Below are 22,066 nucleotides of genomic sequence, written 5' to 3' on the forward strand. Positions count from 1 at the left end.
CTGCAGGGTGAGCAGGATTTTTTTTTTAGTGATATGTGACTTTTACCCCACGCCCTTTGTGTGCAGTGTGTGAATGTTCAGTTTGACCCATGGAAAATTCCCCTGAGATGTTCCTGTTAACATTGGAGACACCTCGGTGCTGGCCTCAGGGAGACCTTGAATTGGGCTGGCTTATTGACTAGGGACATCTCTAGAGCGACCAGTGGGACAGGGTGGTCCTTCAGAGCCCATTGGGCAGAGCTGATCCACCCAGACCCTTGGTTTGTGGGCTGCCCTGCAAGGCACTGGCAGGTGCACGGCTGCCTGTGTCACCAGAGGTGAGACACTAGGGACCTCCGCGGAAGAGGCCATCTGTCTTCTGTCCTCCGGAGTACGTCTCCCACTCAGCCACGGAGAGAAGAGTGTAAGGAGGGGGCTGGGACTCAGGTGCCCCACAGTGGCAGTGAGGAGAAAACCCCTGGCCCTGGCCACAAAAGTCTCCCAGCACTTTCGGACGGGGTCTGTGCACGCTAATGGCTCCCAACTCCACCCTACATTCCAGACCCTCCTCCCACATGACCCAGACACTTGACACTCACATGTCCAAGCATTCCTACTTGGTGAGCTTCCTACGTCCACCTGGGTATCCCACAGGCCCTTCAGTCTGGGTATGGCCAAGACATTTGCTGTCTCTTGATTAAACGTTTTTGCTGACTCCCTTTACGCCACATGGCATAGCAGGCTTCTGAGGTCCTTGTGCTGCTCACTCCTCAGCTGAATCTCCCAGCAGCCATTGCACAGCTACTTGTGTGTGAGTTTTGTAACTCTCCAGGCTTGAATCTTGGAATAACTGGGCCAGCAACAATCTCTCTGTGCCTCACTTTTTTATTTTATTATTTATTTTGACTTATATGAAAGGTAGAGAGACAGAGTGGGAAGAAAGAGAAAGAGAGAGACAGGCAGACAGGTCCATCTTCAGTCCACTGGTTCATTCTTCAAATGCCTGCAATAGTTGGGGCTGGGTCAGGCCAAAGCCAGAAGCTGGAAACTCAGTCCAGGTCTCCCACATGAGTGCTAGTGGCTTGACTCCTTGACCCACCTGCCGCCTCCCAGTATGAGCATTTGCAGGAAGCTGGAATGGGGAGCGGAGCCAGGACTCAAGAACTCAGGCCCTCTGCTTCCGGGTGTGGAAATCCCAAGCAACCTTGTAACTGCTGCACCAAATGCCGCTCCCGTTTGTCTTTAATTTAAACATTTTGGCCCTGGAGGCAGGCGCTGTGGAGCAGTGGGTTAAGCTGCCTCTTGGAACCCATAAAGGAGGGCTGAGTCATCGGATCGAGTCCTGCCTACTCTGCTTCTGATCCAGCCTTTTGCTAATGCATCCTGGGAGGCAGCAGATGACAGCGCAAGGACTTGGGTCCCTGCCACCCACTTAGGAGACCCATATGGAGTGCCAAGCTCCTGGCTTTAGCCTGTTGCCGGCATTTTGGGGAGTGAACCAGCAGGTGCAAGATCTCTCTCTCTCTCTTTACATATACTCTCTCTGTGTGTCACTCTGCCTTTCAAATAATAAAAAATAAAAATTTGCCTTCCAAGGTTGCTGTGATGATCACAAGGATATTTTGACAGCACCGACCACAGCAATCCTTGGCACACAGCGTCTCTTCCTTTTTCATGTTCTTTCGTCCGGCACTGCTGTCTGCAATGCTCTCCCTGCGCCCCCGTTTCCCTGGAACTTCAGGCAGGCTCAGCTCTTGCGTCACCCCCTCCTCACATGGCTCCTTGCTGGCCATGCCCACCACATGCTCACTGCCAGGTGTGCTCTGCAGCCCTTGCGCTCCGGGAGGTGTGTGTCAGCCCTAACCAGAGACGCTATCACACTGTATTTGCAAGAATCTGATTGTGTATGCAGGAGGAAAACATCCTGAAATACTAATACGTGTGCTTTTCTTTGCCATGCTTCCTTGTACGTGACCCTCCCCAGTCAGCCTTCACGTTGCCTTCAAGACCTAGTGCTTTTATAGCAAGAAGGCAGAAAGAAAGAAAAATGGTTTAGTGTTTCAGTTTCCAAACCAGACTTCCGTGTGGATGCTCACACGGACGAGGTGTGAGAGCCAAGTGCTGGGCTTTCTGGAGAGAAGGGAGTTTGGAGAACTCAGGATGTCCCTGAAGTATCAAGTTCACGTGTTCACAGTGGACTGGAAGGAGCACAGAGGGCGTCTGTCTGCCCTTCCTGCTCATCCTCGCTCACAGGGAGGCCAGGGAGGGGGGACTCGGGCGGAGAACAGGGACGGGGTTGATTCTAGCAGAGATCTGTGATCCAAGATGGAAGCAGAGATGCGGACAGAGCAAAGGCAGCAGTAAGCTCGCCAGCAGCGGCCACCAGCCGTGGCCTCCAAGCAGCTTTGTGTCGTCCTGCTGAGGAGGCTTGGTCACCACTCTGCTCCTCGTCAGCTGCCTACTGCTGCCCTCCACTCACCCAGCAGCAGTGATGCCGGCTTGTGCCGGTTCCCGTGGGCATGCATACTCCTGACAGCTCAGGAATCTCATAATCCCAGCAAAAGATGGGATTTTTTAATAAAAAGTTTTATTTATTTATTTATTTGAAAGACAGAGTTACAGAGAGGCAGAAGCAGACAGAGATCTTTCATATGCTGGTTCACTCCCCAAATGGCCACAACAGCTGGAGCTGAGCCGATCCGAAGCCAAGAGTCAGGAGCTTCTTCCAGGCTCCCATGTGGGTGCAGGGGCCAGAGGACTTGGGCCACCTTCCACTATCTTTCCAGGTACACCAGCAGGGAGCTGGATCAGAAGTGGAGCAGCCGGGACTCAAACCAGTGTCCACAGGGGATGCCGGCCTTGCAGGCCCCAGGATGGGATCTTGACACCGCTGACGGTGCGGGAAGAAAGCCTCCAGCCCCTGAGCCCGGTGGAAGCACGGTGAGACCGATCCATTTCACGTGGCTACGCGCCAAGCAGCCTGAGCTGTGGGAGCTGGGTTCATCCCTGTGTCCCTGACACTAGACTGGTGACGGGCAGATCGTGGCTGCGTTGAAAGACAGTCATGGAGGATGACAAGTACATAAGTGAGTAATGATAACAGCCCAAGTGCGGTGATAAAGGCCTACAGACATCATCAAGGCTGGCAAGAGGAAAAGGGGATTTCCAGCCGCAACACCAGGACTAACGCATGGGTTCCCTGACCCGGCTCCAAGCGTCATTAGAACAGCTGCTCCTGGGGGAGCCGGCCCAGCTCCTCTTCTCTCTGGGTGCCCGGGGTGGGGCCCTGGCAGTGCCTCCAGCCACAGTTGAGGGGCTCGGCGATGGGTTCTGCTGCCTGTGATTTCGCTGTCAGCATTTAGAGATTCCAGTCTGTATTGGGGCATTTTTTTGTTGCTAAATTAAATACCCAAGGCTGGGAGGTTTATAAAGAAAAGAGGCTTATTTAGCTCACCGTTCTGGAGGTTCAAGAGCGTGGCACGGTGGGGAGGTAGGAAGGGGGGAAGGCTGATGCACGGGGCTAAGTCACAGTCAGGAGTATGAAGTTCTGGATCCTCCTGCACGGGAAGGGGCCGCAGATCACGTGGACTTCTCTATTTTAAAAACAACCTTGGAGGTGGGATTTTGAAAGTTGTCACCATAAAGAAAAATTACATGCTTGAAGAGCCAGCTATATTTATTTACCCTATATTTATATTGGACATGTATTCAATCATAAATAAAAAAATCCCCCATAAATAAAATTCTTGAATGTGAAAACTTTGTTTATAAAAACAGGGAGGGGAAAAGTGCTGTACCGGCTTCTGCTGGGCTCCAGTGGGGCCAGATGGCCAGTGGCATCATGATGGCGGGGTGGGGCCAGGGAGCCGGAAGGGACAGTCTTGCTGTTTTATAACTGCCCTCTTGTGAGGACTAACCAGGGACCCCTGAGAACTGCAGGAATTCCTCCCACAGGCAGGCCCCAGGCGACCTAATGGCCGTGTACCGGGCGCGACTGAGTGTGCAGTGGGGACCCCGGGCTTGGCCCGCGTAGCGGCGCAGCAGGTTAAGCCACTGCTTGGAGCACCAGTAACCTGATGGTGCATGGGTTTGAGTCCTGGCTGCTCAGCTTCCACTCCAGCTTCCTGCTAATTCCCGACCCCTGCGACTCAGCTGGAAGACGCAGATGGAGTTTCTGGCTCCTGGCTTTGGTCTGGCCCAGCCCCGGCCTGCCATTGCCATCTGCGGAGTAAACCACAGAGTGGAAGAGTGTGCTCTCTCTCTTTCTGTTGCTCTACAAATAAATTGTTTAAAAAAAAAAAAAAAAACCACACACACACACAGACACATACAAGTCCATTTCTGCTGTCACCTAGGCACTGAGATTGGCCGTGTCCAGCCAGGTGCTCAGAGCAGTGGAGCAAGCGGAAGCGCTGAGCAGGCCGAGAGTGATGATGGGCAGAAAGGTGAGGAGGGGCCGGGAGAGAAGCTTCCTGGCTTCCCAGTGGCCTCCGTGGTCCCATCACGTTCCCTACCCTGGGACTACGGGCACACACCTCTGAAGACTAGCCATGACTCCCCCCATCTGCCCGAGCCAGTTTCTGTTCTGTGCAACCAAGAGGCTTGATTCACATTATGCACTCCCCACCCCCGCACACCACCACATCACCATCAGGGTGGCAGCAAAGACACCCACAGCTCTTGCTGTGCGCCTGACACACCACGAAATCCTCACCGCACCTGCTGAGGTGGGCCCCATTTCGCAGATGAGAACAGAAAAGCTCAGTGACCTGCCCACGGTCACGGAGCCAGTGAGAGCAGAGCCCAGGGCCAACGTCCCAGGGCTATCCCACTTTGTGGAGCACGGTTTGTATTTGTAAACACTTGCTCTGGAAGGAAGCAGGCGCCACTGGAGCTCCGACGAGTCCCATCTCCCTCCCGGCTCCAGCGCCGGGGACCTGGCCGCCGACCCTGTCTGCCCCTCAGCCCTGCTGCTCGCGTTGCCGGGCCTGGCCCAGGAAGCGCGGGAAGGAGCCGCGGGGCCAGGTACAGGGCTTGGCGGCAAAGCTGCTGCCCAGGCGGGCGGCCAGAGCCGCGCCCTGGCACCTGGCAGGCGGCCCAGCCCTGCCGTTGAGAAAAATACCTGGTACAAAGGCGTCCTCCCGCCGCGCTGGCCGCCTTTCCTCGTCCCTGCTGCTCCTCGGCTGAGGAATCTGACCTGGCGGCCAGGCCAGCGCGGGTCCTCACACGGCCTCGGGAGGCTGCGGCCAGACCGCCGGGGCCGCCCCACACCGCTGACTTCCGGGCTGATTCCACCCAGGGGCTCCGCAGACACCCAGGGAGCCCAGGGCCTGGAATCCCGGCTCATCAGAGCGGGAAAGATGGGGTCCAGGGTGAATGAGAAATGGCAGAATGCACAGGGGGTCAGACGTAGTCATCGGTGGGCACTTGGGCCTGGGCCCGGGTAGCGGCGTAGGGCTCGGGGGATGTTTGTGGGGGGGAACGAAGAACTCTAGCTTCCGGCTTCCAGCCTCCAGCTTCCGGAGAGGGCCACCGCTTACCCGCTCCTCCCCCGGCTCCCCCCAAGGGCAGGGTCTGGACGAGAGACCAGCTCCCTCCCAGTTTCTCCTTCACCCAAATTAGGGGCTGGCCCGAAGCGCTGTGCCTCGGGGACTGCTGCGGCAGGGCCAAGCCCGCCCATGTTGGTGCCCAGGACAGTCCCAGGGATGCAGCCCCACGCCAGGGCCCCGTGGTGCCAAGTGGGGCAGGGTGTGGAGCTGGACCTTGCCTGGCACGTGGGACCTTGTGTAGACCCATCCTGCGCGGTCTTGTGCGGTGGGGACAACGCCTGTGAGTGCAATCTCAAAACACGACCCCAAGCTCTGGCGCCAGGACCCGGATGTGCCCTGGGCTGCACGAGGCCCCCTGGCCCAAATCAACCTGACACTCAAGGAGGGCTCGCCTTGATGCCTTCTTCCCGCCAGCACTCTCTGGCCCTGGCGTGGCCCCGGCTGAGGAAGCTCCCATCCCTGAGGGTGGCCCCGAGGCTGCCCATGCCGTAAGCTGACCTCCAGGGTCCGGTTCTGTGTGGAAGATCAGCCTCCCAGGCCAGGCAGAGGCGGCCCAAGCCTGAAGCAGCGGGCCTGGCCTCCTGTTCCCCCCGGGGCTCACTGCCCCATGCCCAGTGCCTCGACCTCACTGCTGCTCTTGCCACGTGGTCCACTCCCCTTCTTGTACCCCGGGACCACGTGCCCCATGGAGGAGCGGAGGATGTCGGGAGGAGGGGTGGAGGATGTCGGGAGGAGGGGTGGAGGATGTCGGGAGGAGGAGGCCCTCCCGAGGCGGCGGCGGCGGGGGCCCCATGCGCCCAGCCCCACCTCGCCCCTCAGCCTCGCCGCCTCTCCCGCCTCGCGCGGTTGCTGGGCAACTCGCTATCAAGAAGGAACTCGCTATCAAGAAGGAACCCGCCGGAGAACTTCCGCTGCGCCCGGCCCCGGCGTTCGTCTTCTCCGCGGTCTCGCAGGGAGGCCGGCCCCGCGGCGCGCACGGCTGAGTGACAAAGAGCCTCGCTCGGCAGCGGGGGCCGCGTGGCGTGGAGGGAGCACGCGTGGCTGCGGAGTCCGCGGGCTCGGCTCGGATCCACGCCTGCCTGCCCACCCCTAGCGCGGAGGGGAAACGGAGGCCGGGCTGCTGGGAGCCGGGAGTCCCGGCCCCACTCGTGGCTCTGGGTGGCTCGGCCACCTGGGCTGGTCACTGCCCCTCGCTGCGCCTCCGCTCACCCTGTGGGAAACCGAGCGACAGGAGGTCAGGACCAGTGACCGCCGAGCTCTCACCACAAAGAAAGGCCAGAGCTGTTCAGGAGCACACCGGGCCGCTCTGAATTCCTGGCCCGTCTCTGCCCCCTGGTGGCCAGCAGCAGCCTAGCACCCAGGGGAGATGGCCCGGGACACGGAGAGTGACCTCCGCAGAGGCTGGGGTCCCTCTGATCCCAGTACCCATCTGCTAGCCGGGGATAATGATAGTACCAACATCATCAGGATGCTTCGAGGATTCAGTGGCATAAACGCGAATCCCTTGCTACAGGGGGACTTCAAAAAGTTCGTGGAAAAATGGAACCAAAAGTTAGGGCTGGTTTTTGGCCACTGCTTACCACACACCACCATCCCCAGTCGGAGCATCGGTTTGAGTCCCGGCTGCTCTGCTTCTAATCCGGCTTCCTGCTAAAGCGACTGGAAAGCAGTGGATGATGGCCTAAGCTCTTAGGTCCTTGCCACCCACGCAGGAGACCTGATGGAGGTCCAGGTTCCTTGCTTCCGCCTGGCCCAGTCTTGGCTGTTGCCAGCATTTGGGGGAGTCGGCCAGCAGATGGAAGATCTCTCTGTCATTCCACCCTTCAATTAAACACATAAAGTTTTTGTTAAGCTCCTTTTGGTGTGAAGAATTTTGAACTCTGTATAGTCTCTTCATAATTCATATTTTCCACAAATTTTTTGAAGACTCCTTGTAAGGTGCCACACAGGAAGTGCCCAGTAAATATTTCTCAGCATCCTCCCTCCTCCTCCTCACTCCCATGTCAGGGAGTCAGTAAGTCCTCCGGGTCTTGCTCCTCCTGCATCCCCTCTGCTCCCTGCTCCCGGCCTCACCACCTCACTAAGCCCTGCAGCACTCCCGTGCCTCTACCCAGAGGCCCTCTCCCCACCACAGCCCCTGGAGGACCATGTCAGGTGCTGCCTAAACCCCTCAGCCGGACCCTAAGGGCTCCGGCCACCTCTGCAGTCTCAGTCCCCTGTGCCTTTCTGCTATTAATAATATTATTATTAAAATTAATTTATTTGAAAGAATTGCATAAAAGAGACAGTGAGAGGCCGGCGCCGCGGCTCACTAGGCTAATCCTCCGCCTTGTGGCGCCGGCACACCGTGTTCTAGTCCCGGTCAGGGCGCCGGATTCTGTCCCGGTTGCCCCTCTTCCAGGCCAGCTCTCTGCTGTGGCCAGGGAGTGCAGTGAAGGATGGCCAAGTCCTTGGGCCCTGCACCCCATGGGAGACCAGGATAAGTACCTGGCTCCTGCCATCGGATCAGCGCAGTACGCCAGCCACAGCGCGCCGGCTGTGGCGGCCATTGGAGGGTGAACCAGCGGTAAAAGGAAGAACTTTCTCTCTCTCTCTCTCTCACTGTCCACTCTGTCTGTCAAAAAAAAAAAAAAAAAAAAAAAAAAAAAAAAAAAAAAGAGAGAGAGAGAGAGAGAGAGACAGTGAGAGAAAGATTTTCCATCCACTGGTTCATTCCCCAAATGGCCGCAATTGCCAGGGCTAAGCCAGGCCAAAGCCAGGAGCTTCATCAGGCTCTCCCACATGGATAGCAGGGGCCCAAGCACTGGGCCATCTTTTGCTGCTTTCCCAGGCCATTAGCAAAGAACTGGATTGGACGTGGAGCAGCCAGGACATAAATCACTGCTCATATGGGATGCCAGCATTGCAGGTGGTAGCTTTACCTGCTATACCACAACACCAGCCCCTCTGCTATTATTTTTAAAGATTTATTTGAAAGGCAGAGAGAGAGAGATTGTCCACTCTACAAAAGGCCAGGCTGAAGCCAGGATCCTGGAACTCCATCTGAGTCTCCTACATGGGTGCAGGGGCCGAGCACCTGGCCATCTTCCACTGTTTTCCCAGGCACATTAGCAGGGAGCTGGATTGGAAGTGGAACAGGTGGGACTCGAACTGGTGCTCTGATAGGGGATGCCAGTGTCATAGGCAAGGGCTTAACTTTCTGCACCACAATGCCGACCTCTTCTCGCTGGCTTCTGACCACACCTGGCTCCCACTCCCAGCCTCCTTGCCCAGGCAGGCGAACTGAAAATAGCATCAGTGGTCTTCCCCACCTGTGCTATGGCTCGGAACCCTCCCTAGGCCTCAGGTTCGTTATCTGCCAAAGTGGACTGCTGGGAGGATGGGAAGAGATTCTGTACTGAAGGATGTAGTCCAAAGTGGCCACTGGGCCAGGAGTCAGGAGGAGAGCAGGCCCTCCGGCTCGTGGTCCCAGAGAGCAGGACAGGGCCTGAGGTGCTGCTCTGACCCTCACACGAGACACCAAGCATGGAAAGGTGACTTCAAGGAGTGCCCCTGGCAGAGGGGAGGGGGCTTTTGGTCCAACAGTGAAGACACCTCTGTTCTGTATCAGAGAATCAGCTTCCTGCTAATGCAGACCTTGGGAGGCAGCCTGTGACCCAAGTGAGTGGATTCTTGCCAGCCCCGTGGGAGACCCAGATTAGCAGGGGGCCTTGGGGACATTTGGGGAGTGAATCAGTGGACAGGAGCTATCTCTCCCTTTCCCTCACCTCTCCTTATATGTGTTCCTCTGCTTCTTTAATAAATAAAACAAAGGAGGTCTCTCTCTTTCACTTTTTAAAATAAAGATTTATTCATTTTTTGAAAGTCAGAGTTACACAGAAAGAAAAGGGGGGAGAGAGAGAGAGAGAGAGAGAGAGAGAGAGAAAGAGAAAGAGAGGTCTTCCATCCGCTAGCTCACTCCCCAAGTGACCACATCGGGTGGAGCTGTGCTGATCTGAAGCCAGGAGCTTCCTCCAGGTCTTCCTATGCGGGTACAGAGGCCCAAGGACTTGGGCCATCTTCTACTGCTTTCCCAGGCCATAGCAGAGAGCTCGATTGGAGGTGGAACAGCCAGGACTTGAACCGGCACCCATGTGGGATGCTGGCACTACAGGCGGCAGCTTTACCCACTATGCCACAGTGCTGGCCCCTCTTTGCTACTTCTATCCTCATTTCATTGTCTACCTCATCCATTACCTATAAGTGATCAATTTTGTTTCTTATATCTCCATTTCATGTAAATAAATACAAGCAGCATTCTTATTCTACTCAGTTTTAACTCAAAGGAGGGTCCACTATGCCCTACATCTTATTTTTTTTTTTGACTTACCAATTTTTTTTTAAAGATTCATTTTATTTATTTGAAAGACAGAGTTACAGAGAGAGAGGAAGGCCTTCCTTCCGCTGGTTCACTCCCCAAATGACTTCTACTGTCAGAGCTGAGCTGATCCAAAGCTGGGAGCCAGGAGTTTCTTCCAGGTCTGCCATGCAAGTGCAGGGGCCCCAGCACTTGGGCCATCTTCCACTGCTTTCTCAGGCCACAGCAGAGAGCTGAATCAGAAGTGGAGCAGCCGGGACTTGAATCGGCACCCATATGGGATGCTGGCCCTGCAGGCCGGGGCTTTAACCCACTGTACCACAGCACCAGCCCCACCAATGTATTTTGTGTCTTACATCAGTCCATGAACAGCTGTTTTGCTCATTTAAAAAAAAGATTTATTATATTTATTTTAAAGGTAGAGTTACAGAGAGAGAAAGAAAGAGAGAGAGACAGAGAAAGATTTCCATCCGCTGGTTCACTCCCCAAATAGCCACAACGTTGGGGCTGGGCCAAGCCAGAGCCAGAAGCCAGGAGCTTCATCTGAATCTCCCACATGGGAGGCAGGAGCCCAAACACTTGGGCCTTTCTCTACTGCCTTCCCAGGCACGTTAGCAGGGAGCTGAATCAGAAGCAGTGGAGCAGCTGGGACCCGACCAGGCTTCCATGTGGGATGTTGGCATTGCAGGTGGTCGCCCAACCTGCTGTGCCACAATGCTGACCCCATGTCTTGTTCCTTTTGTTAGTGCCCAGTATTCCGTGCTAGGGACATACCGTAGTTTATTGTACCTGACTCTTCCTTAGTAACAGATATTTGGGTTGTTTCCAATTTTACCATCACAGACAATACTACAATGAATAACCTTATGCAAATAAAGAGGACTGATACTCAGGCAAGATTATCAAGGGCATGCATAAATGTATGAGTTGTTAAAATATTGAAACAAAGGTCAGCATTGTGGCACAGCAGGTAAAGCAGTGGAGGACGGCCCAAGATGGGTCCTTGCCACCCACATGGGAGACCTGGATGAAGCTCCTGGCTCCTGGCTCTGGCTGTTGTGGCCTTAGGGGAGTGAACCAATAGATGGAAGATCTCTCTCTCTTTCTCTGTCTCTCCCTCTTTCTGTAACTCTGCTTTTCAAATAAATAAATAAATCTCTAAAAATGAAACAACTTCATGGTTCTTGGTAAAGATTACAAGAAAACCATGGCAACTGAGAAATTTAATTAATAACAAATTCTGTTATAAGCACTTCACTTCAAGCTAGGTTTGTAGGTCGTCAGGACTCACTTAGTGGGCCTCAGCAATAAATATTTTTAAAATAAATATTTAGGGGCCGGCGCTGTGGCGCAGCAGGTTAACACCCTGGCTTGAAGTGTCGGTATCCCATATGGGTGCCGGTTCAAGACCCAGATGCTCCACTTCCGATCCAGCTCTCTGCCGTGGCCTGGGAAAGCAGTAGAAGATGGCCCAAGTCCTTGGGCCCCTGCACCCATGTGGGAGACCCGGAAGAAGCCCCTGCCTGGCTCCTGGATTTAGATCGGTGCAGTTCCAGCCATTGCGGCCAATTGGGGAGTGAAGCAGCAGATGACAGATCTCTCTCTCTCTCTCTCTCTCTCTCTGTGTAACTCTTTCGAATAAATAAATATTTTTTTAAAATAAAATAAATATTTATTTGAAAGAGTCACACAGAGAGAGAGTGAAAGACAGAGATCTTCCATCTGCTGGTTCACGCCCCAGGTGGTTGCAATGGCCAGTGCTGGGTCAGGCCAAAGCCAAGAGCCAAGAGTTTCTTTCAGGTCTCCCACATGGGTGGCTGGGGTCCAAATATTTGGGTCATCTTCTGCTGCTTTCCCAGGCCATTAGCAGAGAGCTGGATCATAAGTGGAACAGCTGGGACATGAAACCAGCACCCATATGGGATGTGGCAGCAGCTTTACCCACTATACATCAGGACTATCTGGGACTTCAGCCCATGCCAAGAGGAGCAGTGACTGAGTGCACTGAGCATTCTTTTTTTTTTTTTTTTTTTATTTATCCTTAAAGATTTATTTACTTATGAGAGAGACAGAGAGAGAGAGAATATCTTTTTTTTTTTTTTTTTTTTTTTAACAGGCAGAGTGGACAGTGAGAGAGAGAGACAGAGAGAAAGGTCTTCCTTTTACCACTGGTTCACCCTCCAATGACCGCTGCGGCCGGCGCACCTCGCTGATCTGAAGCCAGGAGCCAGGTGCTTCTCCTGGTCTCCCATGCAGGTGCAGGGCCCAAGCACTTGGGCCATCCTCCACTGCACTCCCGGGCCACAGCAGAGAGCTGGCCTGGAAGAGGGGCAACCGGGACAGAATCCGGCGCCCCAACCGGGACTAGAACCCGGTGTGCCGGCGCCGCAGGCTGAGGATTAGCCTAGTGAGCCGTGGCACCAGCCTGAATATCTTCTATATGCTGGTTCATTCCCCAAATGGTTGCAACAGCCAGAGCTGGGCCAGTTTGAAGCCAGGAGCCAGGAACTCCATCCTGGTTTCTCACATGATCTGCTGCCTTCCCAGGCACATTGCTAGAAACCTGGATTGGAAGGAGAGTAACCGGGGCTCAAAGCAGCTCTCTGAGATGGGAAGGTGGTGTCCCAAATGATGGCTTAACCCCCTGCGCCACAATGCCAGCACCAATGACAGATTTCAGATCACTGTCGCTAGGCCGGTGCCGCGGCTCACTAGGCTAATCCTCCGCCTAGTGGCACCGGCACACCAGGTTCTAGTCCCGGTTGGGGAGCCGGATTCTGTCCCGGTTGCCCCTCTTCCAGGCCAGCTCTCTGCTGTGGCCAGGGAGTGCAGTGGAGGATGGCCCAGGTGCTTGGGCCCTGCACCCCATGGGAGACCAGGAAAAGCACCTGGCTCCTGGCTCCTGCCATCGGATCAGCGCGGTGCGCTGGCCGCAGCGCGCCGGCCGCGGCGGCCATTGGAGGGTGAACCAACGGCAAAAGGAAGACCTTTCTCTCTGTCTCTCTCTCTCTCACTGTCCACTCTGCCTGTCAAAAAAAAAAAAAATCACTTTCACTAGAGTATGGCCTGTGTTGACAAAGCACAAGACTTGGCTGCTGTGTGGAACCCGGAGTCAGTGTGCTCTCTGGATAAGATTGCCCTCTTTACACAGGGACCCAAGGAGGGAACCACGATGCTGGGGACAGTGTACTTGTGGACAGTTAGAGAGGACCCTAGGTTAACTAGAAAGCAACCTCCATCCCTAATGGAAACACATCCCACGGCCCTCTCTCCCCCACGTACAAATATGCTTCCAAGTCTCTTGGAGTGATGCGCTGGGCCTATATGGAGGCCATAGAAGGAGTGAGTTGCACCATAGCTGAGGGAATCAGGGTCAAGGGCATCTTTCTGGCAAGAAGTGGGCAAGCCAGTGCTCCTCCTCCAGGGGTAGGCGGTTACACAGAGGGTTCTCCAGGGGCCCTGATCCACTCAGTTGCCCAGGTGTATAATGGCAGTCAGTACTAGGGGACGACCAGCCCTGGGGTCTGGCAGAATCAGCAAGTGCAAGTGTGTGCAAGGATGCTCAGGGCCACACAGCTCACCTTTCCCAACAGAGACAGGGACTTTGTCAAAGGTCACAAGTACCCCTGCACACATCAGAGCAAAATCACTGACTACCAAAGACAAAATCTTACAAACCAGCCAAGGAAAAGAGCAGTTTTCCTTTAAAGGAAGACTAGACTGATGGCTGACTTCTCAACAGGAAAGGTGTAAGCAGGAGACATGGAAAAATAGACTTGAAGTGTAGAAAGAATGTGGCCGCCTATCTGGGATTGTACACCCAGCAAAATGAAGGTGCCACGTGGCTTTTTCAGACAAAAATGAATAAATGAAGATAATCACTTTCAGCTGCTCCACGTGGAAGGAGACAGTATAGGATATTTTTCTGCCAGAGGAAAATAATCCCACTTGGAAGTCCAAGGATGCAGGAAGGACTGAAAAGAATAACAATGGTAAACACAGGATTTGAGCAACAGTGAAGGAATGTTGAAGGATATAGACTTCATAAAGCAGCAATAATGGGGGCAGCATTGAGGTGCAGCAGGTGAGGCTGCTGCCTGAGTCCATGCTGTCATCCCCTATCAGACTGCTACTCAGAGTCCTGGCTACTCCACTTCCAATCCAGCTTCCTGCTAATGCTCCTGGGAAGCAGCAAATTATGGCCCAAGTGTTTAGGTTCCTGTCACTCACACAGGAGACCAGGATGGAGCTCCTGGCTCCTGGCTTCAGCCTGGCTCAGCCCCAGCCATTGAGGCCACTGGGGAGTGAACCAGCAGATGAGTGAACTAGTGATGGAAGATTTCTCTCTCTCTCTCTCTCCCTCTGCCTCTAGCTCTCTGTAACTCTTTCAAATAAATAAGTAAGTAAGTAAGTAAGTAAGTAAATCTTTTTAAAACATGAAAGGGATTGGGGGCCAGCGTTGTGCAGCAGGCTAAGCTGCCACTTGGGACACCTGCATCCCATATTGGAGCGCCACCTCAAGCCCTGGCTCCTTTGCTGCCACTCGACTTTCTGCTAATGTACCCAGGGAGGCAGCAGTTCTGGGGCCCTGCCACTCACACACTGGAGACCTGGGTGGAGTTCCAGACTCCTGGCTTTGGCCTGGCCCCACCCCTGGCTGTTGTATTTGGGGAGTGAGCCAGGGGGTATAATATTCTCATATTCTCTCTCTCTCTCTCTCTTTCAAGTAGATGAAAAGAAACCTTTGAAAAGTTAAAGGAATGGAATTCCTCTTTCCCTTGCCCTTGAGGTGGCAGCTCACCAGCACTTGCTGGGTGGAGGCACGGGCAGGAGTGAGAAATGGCCACGTGGCTCTTACACTTGCTGCATCAGGAAGAGAAGAGTTAATAGTACGTTGAGAGCATGGTGAGCTAATTTTCTCATTGTCAGAGAAGGGAGTTATGAATGGAGCAGACTAAGACTCGTCCTGTGCTGGGGCTTGTATTATAAGTATCAGAGTGAACTCACAGCTCCTCACATATGGAGGTGAATTATGGAGGTTCATCTAGATGTGGAGGGCCCTATGCACATGTATGGATATGCCTACGTGTATATGTCTGCTGAGACTGCCTGGAGTCGCACCCAAATTTTGGCTTCCTTCCGTTGGTTCACTCCCCAATTGGGCACAACGACTGGAACTGCGCCAATCCAAAGCCAGGAGCCAGGAGCTTCTTCTGGGTCTCCCATGTGGGTGCAGGGGCCTAAGGACTTGGGCCATCTTCTACTGCTTTCCCAGGCCATAGCAGAGAGTTGGATCGGAAGTGGAGCAGCTGGGACTTGAACCAGCACCTATATGAGGTGCTGACACTGCAGGCGGTGGCTTTACCCGTTACGCCACAGCACCGGCTCCCACAACTTTCTTTCAAATGGATCAGAAAAAAATTACATGTGTATTTGTATGTGAACTTAATTAAACAAATTTTTATAGAGTGAATATATATAAAAAGATAGATCAGGAAAGAGGCAAATAAGTAGTCTGGGTTAGGTAAAGGTGTTGTCTTTGTACTATTTCACAACTTTCCTGCAACTTTGAAATTATTTCAAATTAAAGGTTTTGTAGGGAAAAAAAATGAAAGAATAGGGGCAGGTGCTGTGGTGTAGCAGATAAAACTGCTACCTGCAACACCAGAATCCCATATGGGTGCCAGTTGGGACCAAGCATTTGGGCCAAATTCCACTGCTTTCCCAGGCGCATTAGCAGGGAGCCGGATTGGAAGTGGATGGGGCAGCTGGGACTCCAACTGGCAGGGCGATCCATCAAGCATTAAACTTTGGATCAGGAGACCTTGGTCCCAGGCCCAGCCCTACTATGTAGTTGTTGTCAGGGGCAAAACCCTTGACTTCTTAGGCCTTCATTTCACTAGTGTAAGAGAGGAGCAAGGAGGGATGAGTGTTTAGCCTGGAGGTTTAGACACCAGCATCCCACACTAGAGTGCCTGGGTCAATTCCCGGCTCCAGCTCCTGACTCCAGCTTCCTGCTGATGCAGACCCCAGGAGGCAGCAGCGATGGCTCAGTAGCTGGATTCCTACCACCCACTTGGGAGACCTGGCCAGAGTGCCTGGCTCTCAGTTTTGGCCCAACCCTGGGTCGTTGCAGGCATCTGGGGAGTGAATCAGCAGATGGGGGCTGTCTCCCTTTCTCTTTCTCTCTCCTTCCCTCCCTTTCAAAAAACAAAAACAAAAACAAAGAAGAAAATACATATGAATAATACTTAATATTTACATGTTGCTTTTTATGTTCCAGTCATTATTGTGAGGACCTTCCTAAATCCACTCATTTAAAACTGTATGAGAGGAGCCAGGGCTAGGGTGTAGTGGGCTAAGCCTTGGCTTGAGGTGCCGGCATCTCATATGGGCGCTGGTTCTTGTCTCGGCTGCTCTTCTTCTAATCCAGCTCTCTGCTATGGCCTGGGAAAGTAGCAGAGAATGGCCCAAGTGCTCGGGTCCCTGCACCCACATGAGAGACCCAGGTGAAGCTCCTGGTTCCTGGCTTGAGCCTGGCCCAGCCCCGGCTGTTGCGGACATTTGGGGAGTGAACCAGCAGATGGAAGACCTCTCTCTCTGCCTCTCCTTCTCTCTCTGTGTAATTCTGACTTTCAAATAAATAAATACATTCAAAAAATATTTATTTAGTTATTTGAGAGGTAGAAAAAGAGAGAAAGAGACAGAGAGAGAGAGAGAGACAGAGATATTCCATCTCCTGGTTTACTCACCAAATGCCCATAATGGCAAAGACTTGGCCAGGGCCAAAGCCGGGAGCCAGGAACTTAATCCAGGTCTCCCATGTGTGTGGCAAGGACCAATTACTGGAGCCATCACTGCTGCCTCCCAGGGTCTGAGTTAGGAGGAAGCTGGAGTCAGGAGCTCTCTGTTATGGGATGTGCGTGTCTTAACTACTGGGCCAAACACCTGCCCCCAGCATCTCTGTCAGTGAGCTGTATATTGATCAGGGCTATTAAAAAAAAAATCTTCAGAGCAATAGGACTACTTGCTGGCGACCAGATTTGCATTGTTAAACAGGTGCCTCTGCACTTATCCCCTAGTGCCCCTCCCTCCATATTCTCACCTCCCGTCAATGAGGACGGCTAGCTTCTGGAGAAGTCGGGAGTGATGGATTTCTGAGCCCAGGAGTGTCTGTGAAATTCAAGAAATATTTAGCTCTGAATAGCAGCAAAACACACGTCAAAGTTTGTGGGACACAGCTAAAATAGCAACTGGGGCAAACTCATATCTGTAAATACATTTGTCGGGAAACAACCCATGTACAAAAATAAACAAGTCCCCAAGGGAATGGAAACTTCTGAGCAAACGTTAATAGAAACAACTGCTTCACACAATCCAAAGCTGAAACAATACAATTGTCTATTAATGTGAGTGGGTAAAGGAAATGGGGTCTATTTCCACACAATGGAATATTATTCAGCAATGAAAAGGAACTGAGTACTGCCTGCCACACATCACTTCGTGGATGAACCTACAAAATATTAAGCTAAGCAAAGGATGCCAGACACAGAATACCACACACTGGAGGGTCCCATCCTTGCTAAACGCTCAGAAAAGGCAAACCCAGACAGAGAGAATATAGATTGGTGGTTGCCTTGGACTGGGGGTGTCACCGGGGGGTAAATTGCAAATGTATACGACCTCCTTTGGGGGGTGATGGAAACGCCCTAACATTATTGGGGTGATGGCTGCACAGCTCTGTGATGACACTAAAAATCACGGAATCGTTCACTTGAAACAGGTGAATTTTATGGTGTTGTAAATGATACCACGACAAAGTTAAAAAGAACGAACACATCCAACTTAAGACAGTGATAGAAAGCAATGAAAGCAAACCCTTAACACAGAAAGGAAGGAAATGATAAAGTCAGAAACCAAAGGAAGAGCAAAAACGAAGGAAAATATTTTACACTTGCTAATTGGAAGAAAGCATTAACAAGATTGGCAAGACTGGCGAGTGTACTGACGCAGGGGACGGTTACCTGTCCCGGAGACCATAAGTCCATTTACAGCTGAAGTCAACAACTCTGGTTTCCAGTGACAGAGGTGTCTCCTTAAGGGTGCAGCCCCTGGGCTCCTCACCACGCAATTCCCGTCTTCTGTGCCACGAACCCGCGCGTCCCAGCACTTTGAACGCATTAGCTCCTTGCATCTTGCAACAGCTCAGAGACGCAGGCATAATCACCTCCAGCTAGCTGGTTGGGACTGGGGTCAGAGGGACCCCAGCCTCTGCGGAGGTCACTCGCTCCCCGCCTCCGAGGCCATCTCCTCTGGGTGCTAGGGTGCCTCTGGCCACCAGGGGGCAGAGGCGGGCCAGGAATTCAGAGCGGCCCGGGTGTCGTTTGGTTTCCCACAGCCTGAGCGGAGGCGCAGCGAGGGCCAGTGACCAGCCCAGGTGGCCGAGCCACCCAGAGCCACGAGTGGGGCCGGGACTCCCGGCTCCCAGCAGCCCGGCCTCCGTTTCCCCTCCGCGCTAGGGGTGGGCAGGCAGGCGTGGATCCGAGCCGAGCCCGCGGACTCCGCAGCCACGCGTGCTCCCTCCACGCCACGCGGCCCCCGCTGCCGAGCGAGGCTCTTTGTCACTCAGCCGTGCGCGCCGCGGGGCCGGCCTCCCTGCGAGACCGCGGAGAAGACGAACGCCGGGGCCGGGCGCAGCGGAAGTTCTCCGGCGGGTTCCTTCTTGATAGCGAGTTCTTTATTGATAGCGAGTTCCTTCTTGATAGCGAGTTGCCCAGCAACCGCGCGAGGCGGGAGAGGCGGCGAGGCTGAGGGGCGAGGTGGGGCTGGGCGCGTGGGGCCCCCGCCGCCGCCGCCTCAGGAGGGCCTCCTCCTCCCGACATCCTCCACTCCTCCTCCCGACATCCTCCACTCCTCCTCCCGACATCCTCCGCTCCTCCATGGGGCAGCACGCGGGCGAGCTGCGCCCTGCGCCTGGCTGGGCAGGGTTCTGGGATGGGCGAGGGGTGGCTGAGGTAAGGCCTGCCCAGCTTTCCAGGCAGGTAGGTATGACCTCTTCTTACCGCGAGGGGTCTCAGGGCGTGTGAGGAGCAGCCTGACCACAGAGCCTCTGCTCTTGCAACCACTGTCTTGACCTCCGCCACGCACTGTGCTGCAGGGACAAGAAAAGAATAAATGCAGACACTGGGTCACTGTGTGCCCAGGTGCACAGGCACTGGACTGCAAGCCGTCGGAGGCCTCTGTGCTGTGCCTGCCCTGGACCCCAGGTAATCCACCCCCGTGGGTGGTGAGAGCAGGTGTATAGGTGTTCCTAACTCTAGGTCGCTTCAAAAAACATTGAAGAGAGAGAGAGAGAATATGAATCTTCCATCCGCTGGTTTACCCCTAGATAGTCACAAAGGCCAGTGCTAAGCCAGGCCAAAGTCAGGAGCCAGGAGCTTCCTCCAGGTTTCCACGTGATGCCACGTGATCCCAAGGATTGGGCCATCCTCCTTTGCTTTCCCAGGAGCATTAGCAGGGAGCTGGATTGGAAGTGCAGCAGCTGGGACTCAAATCGGCATCCATGTGGGATGCTGTCACCACAGATGGCACCTTTACCCATTCTGCCACAGTGCTGGCCCCAAGAGTGTGTACACATTTCAGAGAATACTTATTTAAGACTGCTCATTGTATACATACACATTTTGGATATCAATCCCTTATCAAATACATGATTTATATGATTTATGAATATTTTCCCCATTCTATGGGTTGTCTTTTACTTCACTGATAATGGCTGGTGACACACAAAGTTTTTAATCTTAATGAAGTCCCAAAGCCCAACTGATGTCTTCTCGCTTTTGTTGTCTAGATTTTGATGTCATCTTGGTCACATTCGACTGTTTCTAACTAATCCAAGATGGAGTTTGCTCTCTATGTGAAATCCAGGCAATACTGCCCTTTAGCTGGAGTAAAAATAAATAAAAATTAAGTAAAAGTTAATTCCTAGGGGGCCAGCACTGTGGCATAGTAGGCTAAGCCTCCACCTGTGGTGCCAGCATCCCATATGGGCACTGGTTTTAGTCTCAGCTGCTCCATTTCTGATCCAGCTCTCTGCTATGGCCTGGGAAAGCAGTAGAAGATGGCCCAAGTCCTTGGGCCCCTGCACCCATGTGGGAGACCTGAAGGAAGCTCCTGGCTCTTGGCTTCAGGTTGGGCCAGCTCTGGCTGTTGCAGCCGTTTGGGGAGTGAACCAGTGGATGGAAGTTCTTTTTCTCTATCTCTCCCTCTCTGTGTAACTCTGCCTCTCAAACAAATAAATAAAATCGTAAAAAAAAAAAAAATTCCTAAAAATGCATAACCTGGTGTGCGTCTCTGGGACAGCACAAGTTGGAGGAAGACCTATGTTACGATGCCAGCTGGTAGGCACTTTATAAGCCTGGGTCCATGGTTATGCAAGGTGGAGGTGCTTGCTGGGGCTAGTCTGGCATGGGACCCGCGGCTCGGCAGGACCTCGTGGCTGCCCACTCGGTGGAGGGTGAGGTCTGAGCTGCGTGCTCTTGTTAAACACGCTCCTCTGCTCTTTAGCCATCTCGATTGCCTGCTGACACAGAGGCGGCTCCTTGCTCCGTGTGTTTGGACAAACCATTGCCGGCATCCGACGTCAGTCGTGAAGAATTTACCACACTGGCTTGATTCAGACTTGGCAATGAGTCCACTTCGCTTTGAGAGGTCTGCCCCAGCCCAGTCCATGCACCCATCAGCATCTCTCACTTGGGGACAGGATGGAGTAGATTTCAGGTGGGACACTTCAGAGCGACCCATTTTCACAGGTTTCCACAATGAATGGGAGAACTTTCACACGACCTTTGACCCTTACTGTCTAGTGCAGCCTACGATTGCGTTGCGCTGTGTCCTGTCCCCCTGTTTCAGCGGGATGGATTCTGATGACGTGACCCTTCCGTCATCATCTCTGCTCACGTCCTTTGTAGCGAAGTCTGGCTTCCCCGATATTAAAACAGTCACTGCAGCCTTTCGCTCTTGTATTCACACGCCAGGCCTCCCCCTGCCCCCATTCACTTTCAGTCTATCTGTGTTTTCATATTTACAGCGTCTCAACAGCAAGGCCTCTGTCCTGGCTGTTTTCATGAACTCCCCTGACAATCTCTGGCTTTTCCTTGGAGCATTTAGTGCTTTAACAGGAGGTGACCTGACCCACGGGCTGGACACTGCCCATGAACACAGGCACTGCTTCCTTAGGCATATTTGTTTCTTTTTGATGTGTGAGCTCACCCTGGGAACGAGCTGAACTGGGTTTTCCCAGCACCCTTGATGCGTCCAGCTGGGAAGGCGAGTGGCGCTCCTTCTGGGCCTTTTACCAGCCATCTAATGAGGCTTGACAACGAACCTGCCCCACGGTAGCCTCTGGGCATAGGAGCCTGTGATAGGATGAAACCGGGGTTCACATTACAGCATGCAAAGGGTAAATGGGGCAGTGATAATATTGGTTAATCTCCATCCCTATAGCATCTTTCTTTTTAGAAACATTTTAATTTTAATTGATTTTAGATTTTTTTTTGAAAGGCAGAGAGAGACAGAGAGACACACACAGAGAGAGATATCTTCCATCCTTTGGTTCACTCCTTAAATGTCCACAACAGCCAGGGCTGGGCCAGACTGAAACCAGGAACCAGGAACTCCATCCAGATCTCCCATGTGGATGGTAGGGGCCCAAGTGCTTGAATCATCATCACCTGCTGTCTCCCAGGGTGCACATTAGCAGGAAGCAAGATAGGAAGTGGAGATGAGACTCAAACGCTGGCACTCTGATTTGGGATGTGGGCATCCCGGGGACAAATAAGCCAGCGTGCCACATGCCTGCCTCATAGTATCTTTCTCATGAAAACCTCTGCTCTCTGTTCTTTTGAGCTGTGATTTCTTTTCATACTCTGCATACAGTAGATCTTGGAAGTCATGACTTCAGCCCTGTGGATTCAGTGATGGCAACTCAGGGATTTGCACGTGGCTGGTGTCAAGAGAGTGACGCAGCTGGAGGGCCCACCTTGCAAGTCACCCCCACGCTCCAGCTTGGCCTCGAGTTCTGCTCTTCATCCCTGCTAATAACCAGCACTTTTGTTTTAAATTCTTTTTTTTTAAGATTTATTTATTTTTTATTTATTTATTTTTGACAGGCAGAGTTAGA

At 53.2% G+C, this 22,066-nt stretch overlaps 1 protein-coding gene and 1 long non-coding RNA gene across 4 annotated transcripts in view; one reads left to right on the forward strand and one right to left on the reverse strand.

The window, feature by feature from the left end:
• Positions 1–730: 730 nt before the first annotated feature.
• LOC138850672 (uncharacterized) lies at positions 731–19,037 on the reverse strand. Of its 3 annotated transcripts, none has more exons than XR_011390764.1 (4): positions 17,910–19,037; positions 16,991–17,058; positions 3,434–7,349; positions 731–3,327 (listed from the first exon to the last, which is right to left on the reverse strand). It is a non-coding gene; the product is annotated as an uncharacterized lncRNA (long non-coding RNA). The 3 variants fall into 3 exon arrangements; XR_011390763.1 differs by having other exon boundaries at positions 731–3,351; XR_011390762.1 differs by having other exon boundaries at positions 731–7,349; positions 17,910–19,033.
• Positions 19,038–20,352: 1,315 nt separating this feature from the next.
• Positions 20,353–22,066, forward strand: part of BMP8B (bone morphogenetic protein 8b) — a 27,135-nt gene continuing 25,421 nt past the window's right edge. The window contains exon 1 of the mRNA XM_070076801.1: positions 20,353–20,401. Coding sequence (XP_069932902.1) covers positions 20,353–20,401 — 49 coding nt within the window. The remainder of the gene's footprint in view (positions 20,402–22,066) is intronic.

The sequence above is a fragment of the Oryctolagus cuniculus genome, chromosome 7 (assembly GCF_964237555.1).
Source record: "Oryctolagus cuniculus chromosome 7, mOryCun1.1, whole genome shotgun sequence".
NCBI lineage: Eukaryota > Metazoa > Chordata > Mammalia > Lagomorpha > Leporidae > Oryctolagus > Oryctolagus cuniculus.